The 22,030-nt window shown below is 40.0% G+C and overlaps 2 protein-coding genes across 2 annotated transcripts; one reads left to right on the forward strand and one right to left on the reverse strand.

The window, feature by feature from the left end:
• Positions 1–320: 320 nt before the first annotated feature.
• Positions 321–3,853, reverse strand: taf1a (TATA box binding protein (TBP)-associated factor, RNA polymerase I, A). The gene is made up of 11 exons (XM_070926348.1): positions 3,835–3,853; positions 3,333–3,536; positions 3,012–3,175; positions 2,789–2,902; positions 2,490–2,688; positions 2,094–2,215; positions 1,792–1,950; positions 1,435–1,501; positions 1,006–1,129; positions 730–884; positions 321–373 (listed from the first exon to the last, which is right to left on the reverse strand). Exons 1-11 carry the CDS (start codon positions 3,851–3,853, stop codon positions 321–323), a joined length of 1,380 nt encoding a protein of 459 aa, XP_070782449.1.
• Positions 3,854–5,409: 1,556 nt separating this feature from the next.
• On the forward strand, positions 5,410–21,008 carry mia3 (MIA SH3 domain ER export factor 3). Its single transcript, XM_070925724.1, has 29 exons — positions 5,410–5,530; positions 6,742–6,875; positions 6,978–7,064; positions 7,211–7,454; positions 7,620–9,512; positions 10,574–10,903; positions 11,329–11,480; positions 13,810–13,941; positions 14,259–14,280; positions 14,374–14,462; positions 14,570–14,647; positions 14,840–14,950; positions 15,034–15,105; positions 15,198–15,302; positions 15,446–15,568; positions 15,695–15,782; positions 15,939–16,003; positions 16,146–16,236; positions 16,349–16,487; positions 16,713–16,875; positions 16,978–17,013; positions 17,143–17,210; positions 17,535–17,620; positions 17,896–18,009; positions 18,672–18,734; positions 18,821–18,867; positions 18,992–19,060; positions 19,520–19,910; positions 20,056–21,008. The coding sequence occupies exons 1-29, from the start codon at positions 5,410–5,412 to the stop codon at positions 20,313–20,315; spliced, it is 5,373 nt and encodes a 1,790-aa protein (XP_070781825.1). The 3' UTR covers positions 20,316–21,008.
• The last annotated feature ends 1,022 nt before the right edge of the window (positions 21,009–22,030 follow it).

Here is a 22,030-nt window from a genome sequence, read left to right on the forward strand (position 1 = left end):
AATCTAATCTAGCCTGTGCCTTGATAATAAGGCGCAATTTACCAAACATGAAGGAACAACAAAAAAAAAAAAAAAAAAAAAAGAGAGAGAAATATGGAAGTTCAGTTTTGACCTCTGGAACACATATCTGTGTGTCTATTATAAAAGATATTTTAACACCCAAAAGAAAATAAATCTTGTTGAAATGAACTTCATGTAAACAGTGCATTTATGAAGACTCCTGCTCTTCATCATGACGCCTTTTTCCATTGTTTCCTCCGACAGTATCTCAGGTCTGTTCGTGATTGTGAAGACAAACATATTCTCTTTGACTTCTTCTCTCAAGTCTCCTCTCCACTGGTTCCCTGTTCAGCTGTGTACTTCAGCATTTTGTCTGTAAGAAGAAAGACATTGACGAACTGTAAAGCAACATGACATAAAGACCTACAGTAGATGTACAAATGTAATTTAGTATTCAACTGTTTTCAGACTGGCTCAAAGCCTACAATGGTGCCACAGAGTCAAGTTGCCAGTTACACTAAAAGTCCCATACATTGGTGTCTCAGTATAGCTGTGGTCAGAATAAAACGTTGGAAATAATTACAGATTATTGGAGGCCAGTGAGCAAACAATTTCTTGGCCAATGTCTGAAAGTCTTCGCTTCTCTAAAATTTCAGGTAACATTCAGGATGGACATAACATCCACAGTAATGACAGTCAACTGTTTTATGCACATGTACACCTACTTACCTGGGCAAAGGGTTTTCGTCAGTGATGCCTTCACTTCCATGAGCTCCGGGTTCTCATCGGAGTCTTTACTGGCGTGGAAGCTTGTGAAGTGCAGCGCCGGCCACCAGTCTTTTCTTGCAGCCATTTTTTCAAAGACAACATTCTTCCAGTCTTCTCTGTTTTAATACACAAAGAGTACAGAACGAAAGGCTTATATAATAGTTAGTGACATACAAAAGTCTCTTTAAAGTTTAATCAAAAATAGAACTTCCAATTTCCCAAACACGTTATACGTACTGTAACTGTAATTTTTGAATAATGGCCTTTAAACGCTTCCACACATCCAGGTTGCTCCTCCAGCAGGCAAAGTCCAGCATTTCCAGAACGACTCCTAAAGCTTTCTGGATGTCACTTTCTTTCTCTGAAAAGAAATAACAAAGCACATCAATAATGGATATTACAGGGCAGAGAAAATGTTATTAGGAGACGTGACTATAACAAAGGAGGACATATTTTAATTAAAACAATTGATAATCAAATGAATCTTTTCCAAAAAAAACAATAAGCCTTTTGATGCTTTCAGTTAGTTAACACTTGATCAAAAATAACTAAAATTAAACTTTTCTTTTGTTTCATTTTAATTCTGTGTGTCATAAATTATCTGGTAATACTGTGAACCTTTTTGTCAAATGGTAGACATTTCATTAAATTAGGATGTGCTTTTACCCGACTGAAGCAGGAGGGAGCTGTACTCCAGCATCAACTCATGGCTTGGGACTAATACATGGAGGATCTACCGGGTTAAGAAAGTCAAGTTTTAAGGATGAATTAGACACAGTGTGACAGACACAAGTTCTACTTTAAGTTAATATTGTAGTTTGTACGCAGTTTCACTGGGATAATTACAGTTTCATATCTGTAATATCAAAGTAACACAAAGTAAAAAAATAAATACATTAAGTACTTTCAAAATATGCTGAAGTTATACGCTCTTAAATACCATTTAAAATGTAATTGATGTGACTCAAACTATATAGAAACAAAACAATAATTCAATTCACTTCAGGGTTTACACAGTTGTACCTTCAATACTTTCATTAGCTTCCTCTGCGAAGTATCGTGACGCTTTAAGTACTGGTACAGATAGACATGCGCGTTGGGATTGGGTGGAAAATTGTTGTCATAAGCATAGTCATTCAGGACTTTTTCAGCCTCCTCATGATGCTCGTAGAACTCCAGCATCTGCCAAAATGAAACAACGGTTATAGAACAAGTTGGGACGTTTTACTTGAACTGGGCTTGTAATTGAACAATTGCAAGCCACAGAGGTATAAAGAAGAAAACCAAAAAAAACTTAAATCAGGCAAATGGGAATGAGTGCTCACCTCAACATAACTCAGTATGAAGGGATCCCAGACACCAGGATTCTTCAAAATCTCCTTTAGATTCACTGAAGCCTGTCTGAAGTAGTTCTGCATGTCTTGGTTGTCACCAGAGTCGGGATAATCTGAAACAGTAGGATCAGTTAACATCATCATTTGAGACAAGCAATAAAGAGATTCACATCATCAATCACACTAGAGGGAATTTAGGGGAAATATTGTACGCACAAATAGGTTTCCCACAACCTAATCACCTCTTTAGTTCCTTTTTCTTTTTACCAGAGTAGTTACTGTGTCTGACCTGTAGGTGGCAGTGTGACATCACACAAGAGCTTGTGTAACTTATACACGTAAATAATACAGTAGATGCTGTGGGTGTGAAGCTGTGTATCACCTTACCAGTGTTGGAGTGTGTAAATTTTTTGTCACACCAGATTATGTAATCCAGTAAACTCCTGTAGGCCTGGATCAGTTTAGTCCTCTGATCCTGAGTGGCTGACTCCTTCCCATGCCTCCAACTTTCCGCAGCAGATAGCTGAAGCTTCGCATCCTCGATGTGACCATTAAGCAGGAGGTGGAACGAATGTTCCAGACAGATCTAGAGATGCAAAGGAACAGGTCTCCAATGTGTTTCAGCAATGTAAAAAAAATGTAAATTAATATAAAAACTGTGTGGTCAGGTCTACTAGCTAACATACCATCAGGTAGTGTCTAACTCCTGAGTGTTTCATTCGTTCATAGATGTTGTTGTAGTCTTCCATCGTTGAGTTGGGATGATGGTGAAGGATCTCAGTGCTGACTCTCCAAACAAGCTGGGGAGGAAATTGCAAAAGGAGTGTTAATATCAAGGATTTGGAAACATACGCACAGCGTTTTATCAACTTGTTTACATATCTGACAAACAGACAAAACCAAACCTACCTCCTTATACTGCTGATGTGTCTCATTGGTTGGGTATTCTAATGTTTGTGTGTAACATGCCATATATTCTGCTGCTTCTTGCCATCTGTGATGCAGCAGGGCTTCTCTGATCTTCTCCAGACAGATTCTGGTACTCTGGTGAAACCCAGATTCCTTAGGTGTCTCTTAAGATAAAAAAACAAAGTTATTATTTGAAGACACGAATGCATTTGTCATAAACATGATTAACTGTTATAGGTTCTATAACTCGGCTGATACTAGATTATTGATGTGTGAAAACAGAACAATGTACAGTATAAAGGTACATACTGTACAACTCACCTACAGACATGAGGCTAACCAGAGGGAGCTTAGGTCTTTTCCCTCTTTTTGAAGAGTTGTCATCTGAGGAATCATTACCGTCTTCTAAGTCCTCACAAGGCCCTAGCTCTCTTTTCAAGTCATCCATATTCAGCACAGCAGTTAGACTCAGCTGAGACAGCTGCCTTTTATCACTTCCTCTGATGTTAAGTGTAGGACTTCCACCTGCAGGGAGAGAAATATTTGTGTCTGCAAGCAATTTATGCACAAAACTAGATTAAGATAGCTAAACTCCAAGGGTCATAAATCATGCCTGAATGATTATTTTAACTATTGATTCATCTGCTGATTGCTTTCTCGATTCGTTGATGAATCATTTGGTCTAGAAAATGGTGAAAAATGTCCATCACAACTCCCTTCTGTCCAAGTCTTCAAATGACTTTTATGATATGAGCAACAATTTAAACCCCATAGATATTCAATTTACTATAATGTAAGACAAGCAAAAGCAGCAGTTTCTCACATTTGATATGCTGGAACATGCATTGGCACTTTTGCTTGAAAAATGAATTAACCTGTTATACGATTTTAAAAATAGCTGCTGATGAATTTCCTGCAGCTCAACTAATCATTTAATCGAGTAATCGTTTCAGGTGTGGAGCTAATTTCTATGTATTTATGGTGTAATAGTAGACAGCAAGTCGTTACGGATGGACACACACTAATAGACCAGTGTTTGTATAGTTAAATGATCTTTTAGACTTCAGTTAACTTTATTCTGTAGACAGTTGTATAAGAATAGATGTTATTGTAATTTGAGGCTAAATCACTAGCTAGTTAGCTTTCTCAGCATAGTTTTGAATGAACGTCACCACCGACAAAGCTACCCCTGTTATATTAACCACATCAAGGTGAGATTTAGTTAGAAGAGGCACGCTTATTCTCTATTGAAACAAAGTTAACTCAGTTCCTACCTGCCGAGCAGTAGATGTTTCTGAGGGTAGCTGTTAACCAACGTGCCGATGCTAACTTAAATTAACAGCCAAGCTAACCTGCTTCGGTGAGCCATCGTTCAAGTCCAACGTACAGTACTATTCAGACTTAGTTGTTTTTTGTTTTGTTTTTTAAATGAATTTCTTGTATTGTCTTATGTTAATGTGACTTCCACATGTTGTTCCCACTATGTTTTCAGTGCTGTAGCAAAGGAAGTAGAGCCAAAGGCTACACGGTTATTGGTTACTGTGGACGGAAAAGGCGGAGCAAAGAGCTTCTTCTTCGCTGGTTCTTCTTCTTCTTCTGCCAACCTGATGTTTCAGCAAAGACTCCTGTGTCAGAAATTGGGCTTCTGTTTACAATTATTTCTGCTTTTGTGTTTGGTTTTACATACAATGTATCAAACTCTCTCATAAACAACTTATTGATTATGAGAAACCAAAGGCACTTAGGAAATACCAGTATTATTCAGTATATATATTTATAAGTATGCTCTTTCTACAGTTACTTTCATAGGCCAACCAGTTTCTTTAGCCAGTAAAAGGTCAGTCAGATGTTTTTTAATGAGATATTGCTTCACTAACTTTTGGATTGCCAGCACATATTGATTTTTCTTCTCATTAGGTTACAGGTTTGTTATATTTGTTTTTTTTCTGTTTGCAACAAGCCCATTCACCACTCAAAACTGTCTTTTCCCATTTTATTCTATTTTCTGTCTATAAGGATAAACTGTATTTCTTTAAAGATGGCTCCGGGGAAGATTAATGATATTACAATGCACCAAAAGTGAATATTCAAATATGTTTAATAAGGAAGACCTGTTTTAGTCTCTTACATCTTCATAATGGGTGTATGATGGATTAGTCCAGAAGAAACTGCACAAACTAAACGATGAGGCTGATATCTTACGCAGTTTTCTCTTTCTATCACCGCATCTATCTGAGCTTGTTTCAGTCACATGAAGCAACCTAATCCAAACCTTATATCCTGTGAAAACCTATCCGTGCCTACACCCAGCCGGATCTGATCTGCTGACGTGTCGGCTCCTTCAGCCCAGTGCTCATGCTCCAGCAGCGGAATCAAGCCAGTCAACAAAACTGCCAGCATGGCAGCAAAACACTTCTACCGACAAGGCTTTTTATTACTTTTATTCAATTTTATTTCAACCGCAACATTGGAAAAAAGGTTCTCCGACTTTAAAAGATGCGCCGACGAGGAGTGCAGCAGTAAGTTTGCTGGCTTGTTGTTACTACGAGCTCACCAGGACTTCAAGGATGCAATCTTCCCACATCCCGATACTACAGCTAGCCATAAACTGCGCCTTATCTCTAGACCTGTTGCCAGTCGATATTTCAGACTTTGATAACCTCATGCAGTCGGTCCGACGCTGTTTAGCTGCGTGCTGCTGTTTGAAAACAGTGCAAGCTAATGTTAACATTAGTCATTAGCTTGGGAAGGTTATTCGCTCAGACGCAGCCTGCGTTGGCCGGTTGCCTGGCAGCTCCGGCCTGCCTTGTTGGGTGGATAGTGGTAGCTAATGTTAGCAGCTAATTAGCCACCGGCCGGCTTGGGCGAAAGCTCTGCTAATGTTAGTTCCTGGACAAACAATAGTTAACATTAGCCAACAAAGTACAAGCCGCTAGCTCTGTTGTTAAGCAACATTAGCTTTGGTTGTTACTCCTCAGCTTGTTTCTAATGCCACTTTACACACATTAACGTTAGTCCATATTGCGTAGTTTAACCAGCAAACTCTTTAAATTTAACGTTAGCTTCAGGTGACGATTTGATGGAGAATTCACATTAACGTACACATGTTTACGTATCAGTTTTCATTGCTAGATTTAAGCCAACACACGTCAAGCCTGCGGTAGCTGTTACAGTTGTTGTCAGTCCACCTAGAAATATAACCGGAAGTGTTCACCACAACCCAAAAGGCTATATTGGCGACATATCATCAGGGAAAGCTAGTTTTGAGTCATAAAGCAGTAAAGATTAGACACATTAACCCATAAAACAAAGACACAACCACAAGTAGATCAGTTACTGTGCATCTCATTCTCTGCTTCTCAACCAATAAAAGACTAAAGACAGGACTAAACCCATAGGGTTTTGGTTTTAATAACAACAGTGGAATGCCATGTAGAAAATACAGATAGGTACTCTTGACTTGTTTGACATCTCCTTTAGTTTCAGTCTCATTTTGTGTTGCATGTTTTGTGAAAGGGGCTATATTGTAGTACTCGATTACACATCAATTAATTTGATAAACAATCGATCAGTAACAGGTCATTTATAAGCAAAAAATTGAAAAAGTCAATCTGGGCTCTGGGAAATTGTAATGAGCATTTTATTTGTGACTTAATACGTGGACAGGATGCATCTGTGAATGCATCTTGCTCTTGTTCAATTCTAATGCTTTATATTTTTGCTTTCTCAGTGCTTCTGTGTCGGGGGAAAGCCGTGAAAGATTTCTCGGGACCAGACTGTCGGTTCCTGTCAGCCAAGAAATCAGAAACGATCTATGTATACTACAAATTGTCAGGCAGAAGGGCCGACATATGGGCCGGAAGTGTAAGTATACTATGGTTAATATTTAATCACTACTGGATAACATTTAGGTTGGGCTCTGTAGTTTTAATCCTCAACATTTTCTCTACTTGTATTTGCCATTAGGTTGGAAGTCACTTTGGTTATTTCCCAAAGGACCTTCTTGCAGTTAACCACGTCTATACTGACAAAGAGCTTGAAGTTCCAGCAGAGGTATGAAAATATAATACTGGCTAACTGAATTAATTAGTCAAATTGCAAACTATCAGCATAATAGCACTTATACATTTACCTGAAATTCCCATGCATATTTTTTTTCATGCATATTCTGTAATTTAAATTGTTTGTCTTCTTTTCAGGAAACAGATTTCGTCTGTTTTGACACTGGATATGATAAGTTTGACAATTACAACGTAGATTTACTGTTAGGCTCTTCACTGCAGGAGATTGAGAGTGAAAATAAGGGAACATCTGACCAAATCCGAGTGGCAGAGGGCGCGCAGAAAGGAACACAGCCATCAGCAGACGAGGCAACTGATAGTGAAAGACAAACTGAGCATCATGATAACTCTGAGGATCTTTATAAAGTCCTAGATGATCAAAGTGCCTCTTTACATGACCTTAACATGGCAACTGAATCACCTTATACAAAAGTAGTAGAGTCTGATAAAGAAGCTACACCTGATGCTACTGAAAGAACTGCAGAAGATACAGAAGGTGAGCCAAAAAACGCAGTAGAGTCTGATGTTGTAGAAAATGTTGTGTCAGAAAAACCCAAAGATACAACCACAAAACCTGAAGTGGAATCTGTGTCCAAAGAAGGTTATGTTTCAGAAAACGACCCAGTCTCGATTTCTGAAGGAGTGCGAATCCCTAAGTTAAAAACTACCCTTGGAACAACTTTTGATGCTGTTACCTCCGATGAAGAAATCACCAGGAAAGTTACTCCATATGAAGAAGAGGAAAGCGACTATGTGGAGAATCCTCTCAAAGATGACATTGATGGTAAAGTAGAAACTCCATTGCTGTCTTTCTCTGAACAAACCGTTGACACGCCAGCAACTGATTCCCTCAAAATTTCTGAAGGAGTGCCAATCCCTGAGTTAAAAACTACCCTTGGAACGACCTTTGATGCTGTCACCACAGATGAAGAAGTCACCAAGAAAGTTACCCCATATGAAGAGGAAGAAAGCAAAGATGTGAAAAATCCTCCAGAAGATGACATTGATGTTAAAGTAGAAACTCCATTGCTGTCCATGAACACTCCAGCTGATTCCCTCAAAAAGCATGAAAGTCCTCCAACAGCACATGATGATAAACCAGAGACTGCAGAGGAGAAGAACGTGTGGACTACATTTGGAGATGCTGTTTTTTCAGTTGTCACTGGGGGAGAGAAGACTGCACGAGATTTAAGTTCGGAGGAAGATGAAGATGACAACGATGAGGAAGAAGAAGCCGCTTCAAAAGCCCCTCAGAGTTTTGAGGAAGTAAAGAAAGACACAGAAGAACAGATATCAGTAGAATTGCCAGAAGATCCAGAGAACACAGAGCCAGCTCGTCAAGATCCTCCTAAGCCCAGTTCTGTACAAAGAGATAATAAAGAAACAGACAGTGACTCTGTGAAACACTTGCTTGATCATGATGATGAGGGTGATAGAGAAGCGATCGGACCTGAGGAACCTTGGGAAGAAACATTAAAACTAACCAATAAGCCGATACACCATCAAACAGAAGCAAGCACAATATCAATGGATCCGGTATCACAAGATGATCCTTCTGAAACAACAGATGAACCCTTTGAGCACAAAGAGGAACAGGAGGAAGTGTCCAAAGATTCAGAGGTCAATATTAATAATGCAGGTGTACAGGACCGTAGCGTTGCAGTGGAGTATAGTGAGGATTTAGACAATGAATTGGATGAAGACAAAGCAGGAAGCAATCAAGAAATAGCCGTTACCGAAACACATCATGACACGTCCACTGAGGAGGATTCAGTCGGCCTGACTGATGAGACACATGACCATATAATGACAGATTTAGAGAGGAATAACAGTCAACCAGACTTATCTGTGGAGGAACCAGAGATTCATGAGGAACTTCTTGCGGAGGTTTGGGAAGCTGAGAAAGATACAGAGGTCGAGGAGGAGAAAGAAGAATTACTTGAAGATGAAAATGCACTTCCTCCCTCACAGTCGGATGATACAACCCTGCCCACTGTGTCGACTCCAGAGCCAGAATACAGCGATAGCGTGTTGAGACTGACTTTGCTTCGAGACCACTTCACAGAGGAGAACATGGAGCGGATCCAAAAGCTTCTGGGTCTCAAGAATCTCTTTAAAGTGGAGGCCATGTTCTCCGACTTGGACACAGAATTGCAGGTTACCCGTCTCTCATCCACAGGTACTATGCAAGACATTGAAAATGCACTCGAGGGCATCCTGGAAGCCTCTGAGAACGCTATCCTGGACGAGATTGAGAAGATGCTGGATAGCCAGGGCACAAAACACAATTATGGCCAACATGCGGACACAAGTAGTATGGATGAGGAGACTGAAATACTGGATGACTTCCAGGAGCTTGCATTCAGCCTACGACAGAAGTATTCAACAGCAAGTGACAGCACGCCTTTAGCAACAGACATAGCATCAGATATTGACCAAGGTAGGTTTGTTTTTTATTATTTAAAATTTTGTATCTGGTATAGATAAGGGCTGTAGGATTGACTTCTCTGGGACTGACAAAGTCAGGTCTTACTATTGCATATTTTGTTCTAACCACTGATATTAGCCTTTGACAGACAAGTACAGTATGTTGCATCAGCTTATGATTAGCAGATAAAGTGAATGCAGAATTTGATACTGTGGCACAGCAGATATGCAGCCCTGAATTGTCCATTCAGGCACTGTTTGGAGGAGTATCTTGTTTCTAGATATATCCATATTGTTGTTAAAAGGGATTGCAGTCAACACCTGGCATCAGAACGTGTCTCAAGTGAAACATTTGTGATAGAATCTCACCTGCCAACAGTGAATTGTGGCTAAAAAGACAAAAATAAATATTTATGCTTGGCCATAGAATGCTTGAAAGATGATTGTACCAGCTACTTGTCCAAGTTGTTTGGCGTAATCAATTCAACTATACTGAACTTGCATGTGCACTCTGCAAAGTTGAATAAGTGGACTCTCAGTGTGGTAGCTAGTATGTAGCTTGAGCTGTTTCCATCCAGCTGTATCCTCAGTGTGCTTTGGCTGACATCTCCCCTGCATCAGCCAAGATGTGTTTTAGTACACAGCGTGAACAGGGCTTAATTAAACATTGAACGACCACAACATCGTTTGTCTGTAATTTCGAAAAACAAAAATGTTTGCATCTTTGTGTCACAGATGTCATGTAGAGCCCAAATACAGTTTTAAAATAGTTTCGCTCCAGTTGATGATTGAACAGGCCATAACTCTGCTAACCTTACATTTCAATGTTTTCTCTTACATTAAAGAGAGTCACACTGAATTCCTACTAAGCAAATATTACACTCTTGACAAAGCCATAGACCACACCTTCTGTCATTAGGTCAAGTATGTTTGATGGGAACCTGAGTTGTTAGTAAGTGCACACCTTGCAGAAAAAAACTAAAATCTCCTACTGAGAATACAGTCCCTTTTTAACCAGAAACCTTTTAGAGAAATATGGCTAATCCCTAATTGCTAATTTGTTTTCTTTTGTAGGTGAACATGAATTAAATGTAAAAGATAACATGCCCTTCATTATTGAAGAAGACAAGACTGACAGCGTCCCAGAGACTGAGAGCGAGGACAACCTCACAGTAACGGATCATGAGGAAAGGCCAGCAGAGACTAAAGAAGAGCTCATAGTTTTGGATGATGTGCACAGTAGACCAGACGTCAGCGTGGAGGAGGATGGTGGACACTTTAATAAAAACAAAGACAATCAGCCAAGCTTCAGTGCATCAGACGAGATGCAGAAGGTCCCTCAAGCCACCCTGGAAAATCCCTTAGACATGGGCCTTGGTGTCGAGGTTGAGCACTCACCCTCAGGTTGGTAATCTAAACGACAATTGATTGATTTTAATTAAGTTAATTGATCATCCCTGTCCTTAGCATGCATGTTTCTTTAACTTATCAAACGAGTTTCTCAATTGTCTTCCATTGTGGGGGTGTTTCTTTAGATCTTAAGATTACTTACCTTACATTTGCCATTTTTATTAGAAAATACTCCAATACTGTAATCCTGTTTTGAACACTTTGGACCTGGGTTGCACTAAAATATAGCACAATTGCATTCAAAAGTTAATTCTGGGGTCAGCAAATCAGTCCAATGCATGTTAAGCTCCCTGAGATTTTGTTATGTTAAAGTCATAGATGTGTCTTGTTTCTACTATTTCTAATGCATGACAACAGATTTTCACCTTGTATGTCCATAACACATGTAAATTGACTAACAGTAAATCTTGTTCCACCAGGATCTTTGGACTCCATGGAACCAGTGTCTGAAATTCACAAAGAAGAAGAAAAAGAAGAAGAAGAAGAAGTGGGATTATTCTCAACTGGAATTGTTTACATGGGCTGCATCCTTTCGATCACCAAGAGTAAAATTGCAGAGTGGACCATTGTGGTAAGTCTAAGAATTGTCAGCTACTATGTACATTAGCTTTGTCATCTTAATTGTTTTTGTTTCCTGTGTTGTACATGTTATATGTGAAACACTTAAATCCATATATCCATAAAATCAATAATGCAGGATAATGCTTTTTTTTTTTTATTCGGTCTAATCTCAGTATGCCCTCTCAAAGGTTTGCACACACTATATAGTTTATCATATAATGGTATGATGACATGTTTCATCTTCAAAATAATTCCCATGTTACTCTGATATGTCTCTGCAACAGGTAACATTGGATGTCACACATTGCTGTCCTATTGGTCTTAAAGCATTTTGACCACTTGCACATCCTGCACTCACACATTTCGACAGCACGCAGAACAATTTCAGTATGAGGTGTCAGTTCTTACAGGATGGATATTGGGAACTCCATCAGAGAAACGTCAAATGTCCGATTTTTGATGAACGTCGCACGGCCCTCCCCCCTGTCTTGTTGACTGTCGCTGTGTAGGCTGAAGTTCAACACAGCCGGTGCTGAGCTGGCTACTATTACAACCAGCGGGCCTTATTTTGGCATGGAAAGGCAGATAATTATCATAAGGCACAGTTGTAAGATGGACTATGTACTGTCGAATTAATTTAGGTTCTTTATCGTTTTTTGTACTAAAATCGTTACCCATATTTGAACCTCCAGCTGAGCTAACGTCTCCAGCGTATCGGTTGGTTTTTGATGGTGAATGGGATACGACGACTCATCTGTAATTTCCGTCAGCCAACTGTTGTTGCCAAGTCCTACACAGCACCTGTCTCGACTATCTAACGTTGTCAGTGTTTGTAACGACGTGTTTTTATTATTTCAGACGGCGTAGGCTTTAATGCTAACTGCTAACGGTAGCTTAACTGCACAGTTTACAGGATAGCTAACGTTAACGTGCTAGCAAGCTAACCTGTCAAACTAGCACACTAGGACTAGTTCCGTTCTTATTTCAAAGACCCGACATGGAGAGTGATACCTTACCCCCAACTGTAATGGAACCTGAACCTGTTAACATGTTTTTTCTAAAGGAACTGCAACATGTAAGTGAATAATTGAGTCAGTCTGACTCCTGTGCCAAGTATTTATTATGCTAACGTTACCATGGCCTGCTGACGTGTTGATGAGCATATGGCTGGTGCAAATTGACTTAAACGTTAACCACTCCTGAATTTACTCACCAAACTACCAGATGCAGTTGATCTTGCCTCTTATATGTTGACAGAGCATCTTTAACTTCCACATGAGTCGTTGATATCTTGTTTTCTGTGTAGCTTTGAATGTCCTTAAACATGGTATGGTTACAGTCTTGTATTTGTCCATTACTAAATTGGGGAAAAGTAGACTCTTGAAATGCAGCTGGCTGAAAAGGCTGAAGAGACCATGTTAATCCTTCCAGGCAATGTGGTGTGTTAATTTATTTGTAATCCCAGCATTTCTTTAGAGCCATAGAGTGTGTGTTTGTTCCTGTCTGAACTGCCACATGCTCGGTTCAAAGGTTTCTCTGTGGTTGGAGCACTTCCTCTTAGTGTGACTGGACATTAATGAAGACTATGGTCCATTTTGGTTATTGAAATGATTCTTCACCATTGTATGATGATTGATTTAATTGTAAAATAAACCCCAATTTAGTTGTAAACTGTCAGTGTCTAAATGTGGAAGTAGCAGGTGAATGCAGACATTTGTTTCCTGCCCCATTGAAGTACTGTAACAGCAACCCCTAATAATACTAAATAATTGCTTCTTTTTTTTTTTTTTTAAATAATGAATTACTATGCAATTCCATATTGGTGTCAAAATGCATGTTCCCTACAGGACTGAAGTTGTGTGTTGATTGTGTTAGTGTCAAGAAATTTGTGAAAGAGCTGATTAGTTTTCCAACTTTATGACTGTTTTGCTTTTGTGTTTTGTGCTAATAACAGAGATTTCAACAGTCTTGGTTTTGGCATAAGGACACTGCTTGGTGCACTACTTTGCTTTATTATTATTGTATGGTAATGCTCTGATATCTGATATAAGCTTTGGTGCAAATAGAGTTAACAGGTCACTCATCACTTCTCTTGCTGTTCATCACATTTCGGTTAATGAATACGCAGTATCTCAGTGTAAATATTGGAGGTTCCTTTGAGGCTTAATCTACTGATGGCTTGCTGGAGTGTCTTACTGTGCCTTGAAAAATATTTACTTGCCTTCTGTCTCTATTTTCAGTCTCCCCTCATTTATTGCATGCCTTGAGACATAGAACTCCTGTCTATAAGCTTTATTCCTGATCATTCCTCGACATTGTGGTTGTGTTTGTGCCCTCAGGTGATTTCACTACTGCCAGAAGAGTGGAAGCCAGGGGAAACTTTGTTTGGCTGTCCTTGGCAAGCTGTTGTCATCACTGCTTTGGTTGGAGTAGTGACCTTCACCCTCTTCTTCTGGAGGACCGTGTTGGCAGTAAGTGTTGTACTATTGCTTCTCTCATCTCTGCTCAAATGATGTGTTAATGTTTGCCAACAATGAAGAAAAAATATTGATTTTTGTATAAGCTTAGATTTAATCAGGTTTTGACTCTGAAGATGCACACTGCATTGAAATGTTAGTCTTAGGCTAATTGTCCTCCTCTGTTTAACTACGCAATACTAATATTTTTATATTTGGATCACTGTTGGACACTATTTATACTTTTACATGATGATCGGGCTGTTGCAATTATTTCAAACTGTGTTGATCAGACATCAAACTGATCTTATTGCTTTTCTAAACTTTTTTAGGTAAAGAAGAGAGAATATCTTGGTAAGTTTTCTCTTATTTTTTCACATCACATTACACAATGCAGAAGTGTAAAATCTAACTTGTGCACTTTTTGTTTCACTTTTGTGGACACAGTGGATGAAAAGAGGCTGACACAGCAAATATTGGCTCTCAAAAAAGAGAAGAATGATGCTCTCACCAAAATGTCTGAACTCCAGAAACAGGTGAGCTACAAATAAAACATGTGATCAAATATCTGTAAGCTGCTTAGGGAAAATGTTTTTGTTTCTGGGACTTTATCAAGTGTTTTTTCTTCTTTTTTTTTTTTTAGAGTGAACAACTAAAAGAAAACCAGAAACAGTCAAAGGAAACAGTTAGTTGTACAATCAAAAGAATGCAAAACCTGGAGGTGAGCGCTAAGGAACTAAGGATTCTGTGTTTGTGTGTTTGCTCGTACTGGGTCGAGTGCTTTTTATTTAAAAAAGAATGGTGAAGGGCACCTGCTGTACCTGTAAATGGCTTGTGTTGTGTGTGCAAGTAAAATGGCTTCTCATCTTGTCAGTGAACCGTCAGTGAAGTTTCTCTCATTGCCTTTTTGCAGAGTCAGGTTTTTGAGGCAGAAACACGGAATGAACAGATGGCTGAGGAAAAGAACAAATATGCAAAACTACTTGAAGATGAGAGGGCAAACTCTCAGCAAAATGAAACCAGGGTAATTGTTTAATATGTTTTCCTTCCTGTTCTTACTTTTAACTGTCGTCTCAGATTCATGATGCTTAACGGTTCCTTCAACAGATTGAGAAATTGGAGAAGTTAAATGAGAAGCTTCAGCTCGGCAGGAAAAAGATTCAGGAAGCTCTCGCTAAGGTACGAGTCCTCGCGTAATCTTATGCACATTGCAAAATGATGTGATGCTTGTTGTTTCTGCTTCTCTTATAAACTGCACGTATTTGCCACAGACCACTGTTCTCCTGGACGAGTCCAAGATACGCGAAGATGCCCGAAACGTTCAGCACAAATGTCTTGAGAAAGATTATACAGCACTAAAAGAAGAAAATAAAACGGTAAGACAATATGTAGATGTGTTTGGATACTTTGTTGATCACTGAGGTCCGTTAACAGATGTATAAATGAATGAGTTAATTAACAGGATCATTTTACATACTGTTTCCCTGAGGCACTCTCCTGACCTTGCCTATTCTTACAGCTTAAGGCTACTATAAAGGGCTGGGAGGACAAACACAAGGAGCTGAATGAGCAAATTAAAGTCTATCAAAAGTCCCAGAAAGAGCTGGAGGACTCGGTGGTGCTCAAAGATCACAACGTGGAGGTCAGAATCTTTTTTTTAAATACTGTCAGAACTTTTCTTGGTTATCAGCTGCACATGTTAGCCCTAAACTTCATCCCAAATGCATCAAATTATTAACTTAACCCCACACAAAATGTCTCCTGGCAGGTGTTGTCTGAACTCCTGGCAGACCTAGACGCTTGTGATTCACAAAAAGGTGACGCCAAAGTTTTAGCCAATGGTGAAGTAGCACCTGGTTAGTCCAACTCTGTTACTAATTTAGTAAAATGAATAATATACTTGCAAACAGATTGTAGTAGTTCTTAAAGTGCCACCACGTGTTTGTTGTCTGTTGCAGTGTAAATGCTGTTGTTGTGTTCAGCTTAATACTAACTGGTTAATGGCCTTTCAGTGTCTTTTTCAGACAAGAAGACGGCCATAAAGAACAGGATCAAACAGATGATGGATGTTTCTCGGGTAAGATGTCGAGATGACAATTAAAGCTCGCTGTAGTTACGCCTAGAAGACAAATGTTAATACTAATATTTCAAGGTGTTGACCTGCTTCCACAGTAATGTGTTTCCTCTCTTTAAAATGTTGTGATTTCATTTCTTTCCAGGTCCAAACCACTCTCACTGTGGTCGAAGAAGAGCGTGATCGCTTCATGACCAAACTACTGAATGAAGAAAAGACTAGAAAGTCACTGGAAGGTACATTGGTCATGTTTCTTTTTATGAAAAATTCAAAATTGCATAAAGACATTTGCTTATATGTCGCTTTCTTCCCGCCTTTCTCTAAACTCACCATTGTATTTTGCAACAGAACAACACCAGGAGCTGGAACATGCAATTGCAACCCTAAAAAGCGATAAGAGCCACATTGAAAACCAGTTCAAGGTCCTCCAGCAGAAAAATGAAATCATGGTTGAAATGTATCAGCAGAAGGAAAATGCTTTGCAGCAGTAAGTGAAGCCGTAACAGTCAATCAACACGTTATTTTTAGCTGCTGTTACACACTGAAGAAAATCCGCTGTCATCTCATCTTGATGAATATGAATGAGCTGTACTGTTTTAGCATAATCCAGTCAAACATCTCATGAGTAAAAGCACGTGTCTTTGAAATGGAAAAGCTGTGTAGGAGCCCCATGTTGCTGTTATTTGAGGAAGGTGTTTCTGTGGCTTCACAGGAGATTAACGAAGGAAGAGTTGGAGCGACGCAGCAAAGAGAATATGCTGTCTGAGGTGGGAGGAAAAGCTCTCGAGGCAGAGGAGCAGGTTAAAGTCTTAAGGCAACGCATTAATGAAATGGAGGAGCAGATGAAGAAGACTGAGGAAGTCTATAAAGAGCAGGTAGACTCTTGTTAAGCTTGATTCATTTTTAAATGAGCAAGTACGGAGAAAAGTATTAACTGAAACCTGAACCCTGAATGAATGTCTGTCTTTCTTTTTTAGATTAAAGAACAAGAAAACAAAACTCACTCAAACTGGGTAAGAGTGGCACATTTTATTATTACGTGCCAATATGCTATAAATGGACATTTAAGCCTGTTTAACGCTCATAACAAGCCGAGGCATTAAGATTCTAGTTGCACACTAATTCTCTCGTTACGTTTCCAGGTAAATGCTCGTAACGCAGAGCGAGCTCTGAATCAAGAGAAGCTTGAGTCATCAAAGCTCCGTGAAAAGTAAGTGTTGGCAGAGTCGGTAAAAATAGTTTTCAACTGAAATATCTGAATTCCGAAGTTCTTGTGGCTGGAGCAGAAATGATTCATTGGCAACTATTTTGATGATTGATTAATTGTTAAAGTCGTTTTTTAAGAAAAAATACAAACATTCACTTGTTTCAGCTCCTCAAATGTGACGATGAGTTATTTTTCTTGTAAATTGAATTAATTGAATTTGGTTTTTGACTTTTGGTTGGGCTCTTTTCTGAACAAATATTCAGCAGATAAGTCTAGAATGAAAATGATTAGCCTACATATGACACCTATTTATTTACCCATTAACAGACTGGCTGTACTGACCTCCCAGCTTAATGAGCGTCGCGCTCCCCTCTTCAGACCAAACTCTGGACAACCTGCAGGCCCTCGCCAAGGTAAGCAGACCACACACCCTCCCTGCCGTTTTCTCATCCTACAGAGCTGTGAGAAGAGGAGGCTGTTTTCTAATGAAATCCTGTGTTTCATTTTTCTTGTGCTTTGTTTTTGCTTAATGAGAAAGAGGACTGTAATGTGTTGTTGTACATTTTGTCATTTCAACGTACTTGACTCTCTGTGAGATCCTGGAATGAGGACGTCTTCTTTGCGTAGATGGTAGTGTATTGTCAGCTCATTGTTTTCCTTTGGTAAATGCATGGTTTGATCGTAACAGGTGACTCATATGGGCCCTCTCCTGTGAGTGGGGGTGCACCATCTCCTCCAATAATGATAGAGGGTCCCAGACGCCCTCCTTCTGCCCCTGTGGGGCGAAGAAATGACCCGTATGGTGAGTCCCAGTGGATTACTTCTCCTTCTTTGATCTTCACCACAATTGGACATCATCCCTCCGCTACAACCTTGTGTCCTAAAATCTTTCTCCTCTCGCACACCTGACTTCATTATTCTTTTCAGCTCTTTCACCTTCTTGAGTTCTTTCTTTTATTTCTTCCAGTGTGTATTACATCCTGCATCTTCCTGGTACCTCTGTCTTCAACTCCCCTTTTCCTGCTCTTGTTTTCAGTCTTTTAGTTGAATCATTTGTTGTCAGATGTTGTTGAAATGTGCTTCACCTTTTGTTCTTTAAAGGCCCTAAAAACATATTTTCCCAATCAGCTTCTTACTTTAAGCAACAGGGTCCTAAACCTGAACTGTATTGATGAAGCAGGTCAAAGTCTTAAACTCCTAATAAATAATACCAAAGGATGTTTTTTCCCCCAAACTTTTATCTTTGATCGTTTCTTATTTATTCATGTGATGAAACCATGAAACCAAGTTTTCAGGGCCGTTAAAGGCATCCAGAATGCCTCGTTCCTCTGACTTGTTCCTCGTGGAGCAGAGATGACAGATCTTTGCCCTTTAAATAATTTGTTTCTTCCCCTAGAAAAGTGCTACAGGCAGAGTTTTGAGGGTTTTCATTCTTCATTGCGTCTTGTTGTCTTCTCCCCTCAGGTCCACGACCTCCGTCAGACCCACATGGTCGTTACCCTGACAACAAACACATCTCTGGGATGGGTATGTCTTCTATAGTCTGTGTTTCAAAGAGTTCACCTTTTTGTTTTTAAACCTCTTCCAACACTGAGCTGTTTCTCCTCTTTCAGACATGATGGGCCCCCGTAGCTCCTCACCCGCCAACATGGACGGATCTGTAAGTCTTTTTCTAACCGGATGAGACTCATTTTTATAAGATACCTTGGTTTGACCGTCCTTCCATCTGAAGGCCTAGAGCTCCTACCTACATGTCCGTTGTGTATGTCCTTGCTCTAAAACAGACACAAGCAGTAGATCCACAGATAAAAGCAGAGGCACAGGCTGAGGCCTCCACAGACAGTCCAGAGCCAGTGAGTATAGAGGCTGTCCAGTCCAGGTGTGAGGGCTTATGCAAGCACTCCACCCCCTCTTCCCTAAAGCTGGATTTGGATTTGGGAAGAGATTCAAGGCATTTTGCTTCACTGGGGCTGACTTAACTTTTTGGGCTGAGCGTGTGGTTTCACCTGTTCTCACAGCACTGAAAGAAGCCGAGATTCTGTCTCGGGAAAATATTTGTGTCTGAAAAAGTTGTGTGTGTCAGAATGTTTGTGAAAGTGCTTTGATTTTTCATCCAAATAATCATGGTGTGTGGTTACTGGTCATGTGATTGAGCCCTGGCTAAATGCACTTTTTGTTGGGAGTAAATTGTGTGGTTTTTGGATCTCCTCACTGCATGACTAAAATTTGAATCCATCCATGACATTCTAGTCACTGCATGAGAACACACAGCACACAACTCTTTCTCATCGGCCGTCTTCTGTCGTTTTCAGGGCCCTGGATCCTTCCTAGCATCTCCGATCAGGGACTCACCAGGCCCCATGGTCCAAGGACCTCCTGGACCCCATGACCAGATCCTCCCTCCCGGACCCCACGGCCGTCTGCCACCTCCTGGACCTTACAGACCTCCACGACCCGGCCTCTACCACCTCCCACCAGGTCCTCACGGTCCTCCTCCTCATGGGCCTCCACTACCAGCCAACGGACACCCAGGTATGCCCCTGTCTGGACCAATGGGAGGAGATTTTGGACCTCGATCCGCCAACGGACATGCATTCCACCCCAGGCCGGGCCCTGGACATGTCATTAATCCTCGGGGTCCTCCGCCGCCACACTTCCGTCCCCCTCCGCCTCATCACTTTGGACCGATGCCTCTGCCACATGGTGCGTTCTGGCCTTTGTTTTCACTGCAGACTCGTACACACTTGAAAACATCTCAATAGTTGAGTCACTGAGTCCTTGGGATGTTGTTCAGCCCGTCTCACCGTATGTCATCATTAATATTCCACTTTTCAATTGTTCTGTTCAGGTGTCCGTGGACCTATGGGACCACGTCCTCCCATCCCTCCTGAGATGCGCTTCACAGGGCCGCGTGACCACTCCAGCCCACCAATGAACCTGCCTCCAGGTGTGCATCCCCATCCTGCACATCCTGGTGACGCATATAGTCAGGCTCCACCCGATGCCCTCCAGAACTCAGCAGGAGCTCACACCGGCCCCGGACAGGACCTGCACGTGAGGCAGGAGGCCCCTCAGGACTCAGGGAGGCCAGCGATGGTCAAGCCTTAAAAATGCCACCAGCTACGGCAGAGGACTTGAACTTACCCCGGATCTATCACATTAACAACCCAGATCCTGTCCAAACATAGGTCATGGTTATTTTCTTATTTCAGTTATAAAAACAAACACAGTGATGTTCATTAAACAAAAACATGGTCCTTAAATTAAAGCATCATCAATAATTACGTGTCTGAAATTGATATGAGTTGAGAGGGTTGCCACTTTTCTAAACAGCTTATTGTGCAATAATAATTCATTATATGCCAGAGGATTTACATTTGTGTTGATCTTTTAAAAAAAAAAGAATATATAGCAATGATTTTTAAGAGGCAAATTTTTTAATGTCATTTCCTGTGGAAATTATTTTAAAAAAAGGAGGGAGGTTTAGCTTCTAGCATTTCAGGAATACCTTAATTTTCCCAAAGCTGTTGCTTTAGAGCAGACTGTAAAGCAAATGTGTAATTTGATGGCCAGATGTATAACTTATTTTACTATGTTGGTAGAACTTTTAATAATAAAGAATGTAAAAGCTGTTGGTGTTATGTTATCAACTGGTTACAGTTCACTTACAGTGGAGGTATTTTACACAGGCTCTATATACTTTTCAACACGTGTCTTAAGGCCTTTGCTTTATTTGGAAAAAAATAAGGCATACATCTGTGCTGCTGCAGAGACATTAACTTTAGTCCGATTCATGTTCATTAAAAGTCAGTTCACATGTTCATTTATCCAAAGTCTGCATGTACCATATATATTAATAATTCAAGATGTTTGTCAGTCTGTTCTGTCCATCCATTTTGCTTTTTTTTGTGTAGTAACTATGTACTTTGGGAACTCTCCCTTTGGCCCAAACGCATGAAACTATGGCCTGACAGCTCAACAAGATTCAGCTCCAGTGGTCTGTTTCTTGTAGAGCTCAAAAGGCGAGAACATTTCCTTGTCTGGCATTCTGAGTAATCGCGTCAAACCTGACCCAAACACAGAATGAAGACCTATTAAAAAGGGCTTTAAGGATCAGTTTACCCACATTACCAAAGAATGTTCTTAGTTGTCTTCCATTTAGCCATGCAGACAAATATGGCTTAACTTGATTTTGAGATTCACCCTAATACTGTACAATGGAGATGAAAGCATATGTGTGGTGCTCCCAGGATATAAGTGATCACATTTAGAAAAACTTTGTAAACTGTGAGGTCTGTGGATTATCCTGAATATCAGAGAGACATTTTGGAAATATACATAATTATTGAATTATTCAAATGTCATTTTTAAATGCTGTGAGCACCACAAATGAAATCCCATTCATCTCCATTGGGTTTGGGTGAAGGCAGACATCTCGGAGACGGGTATTTCCTACAAGCTTCAATTTATTCATCCATAAAATCATGGAAATCCCATCTGTGTCCTAATCAACCGGCGCTGGTTGCAGAACATAGGACATAAACACCCATAAAATTAAACCATAGATAAACAACCTTAAACTATGTTCCACAATAAAAACATAAGAATTTATAGTTTTATGGGTATTTATTTAAATGTTCTGTAAGCAGTGTTGAGTGATTTGGATGGGAGCAAATAAAAGTGTTTACATGGCAAGATGCCACAAGAGGTAAGTGAAAATGTTATTTTTGTAATTTGAGTGACCTGACCTAATACTAGCTTTCAGAAGGTGAGCATATGACATTTAAACCGCGGAAAATGCTGTTAAAAATACATATTTTGTG

This window comes from Enoplosus armatus, chromosome 19, assembly GCF_043641665.1.
Source record: "Enoplosus armatus isolate fEnoArm2 chromosome 19, fEnoArm2.hap1, whole genome shotgun sequence".
In the NCBI taxonomy this organism is placed as follows: Eukaryota; Metazoa; Chordata; class Actinopteri; order Centrarchiformes; family Enoplosidae; genus Enoplosus; species Enoplosus armatus.

Excerpts from the sequence above, each read along its gene's own strand:
- mia3 (XM_070925724.1), top strand. The coding sequence starts at position 5,410 with ATGGCAGCAAAACACTTCTACCGACAAGGCTTTTTATTACTTTTATTC. Across the intron at positions 14,281-14,373 it reads AAAGAAGAGAGAATATCTTG|TGGATGAAAAGAGGCTGACA; the intron begins GTAAGTTTTCTC and ends TTGTGGACACAG. Across the intron at positions 16,876-16,977 it reads AGGAAGTCTATAAAGAGCAG|ATTAAAGAACAAGAAAACAA; the intron begins GTAGACTCTTGT and ends TTTCTTTTTTAG.
- taf1a (XM_070926348.1), bottom strand. Across the intron at positions 3,176-3,332 it reads GGTTAGCCTCATGTCTGTAG|AGACACCTAAGGAATCTGGG; the intron begins GTGAGTTGTACA and ends TTTTATCTTAAG. Across the intron at positions 2,216-2,489 it reads ATTTACACACTCCAACACTG|ATTATCCCGACTCTGGTGAC; the intron begins GTAAGGTGATAC and ends CTACTGTTTCAG.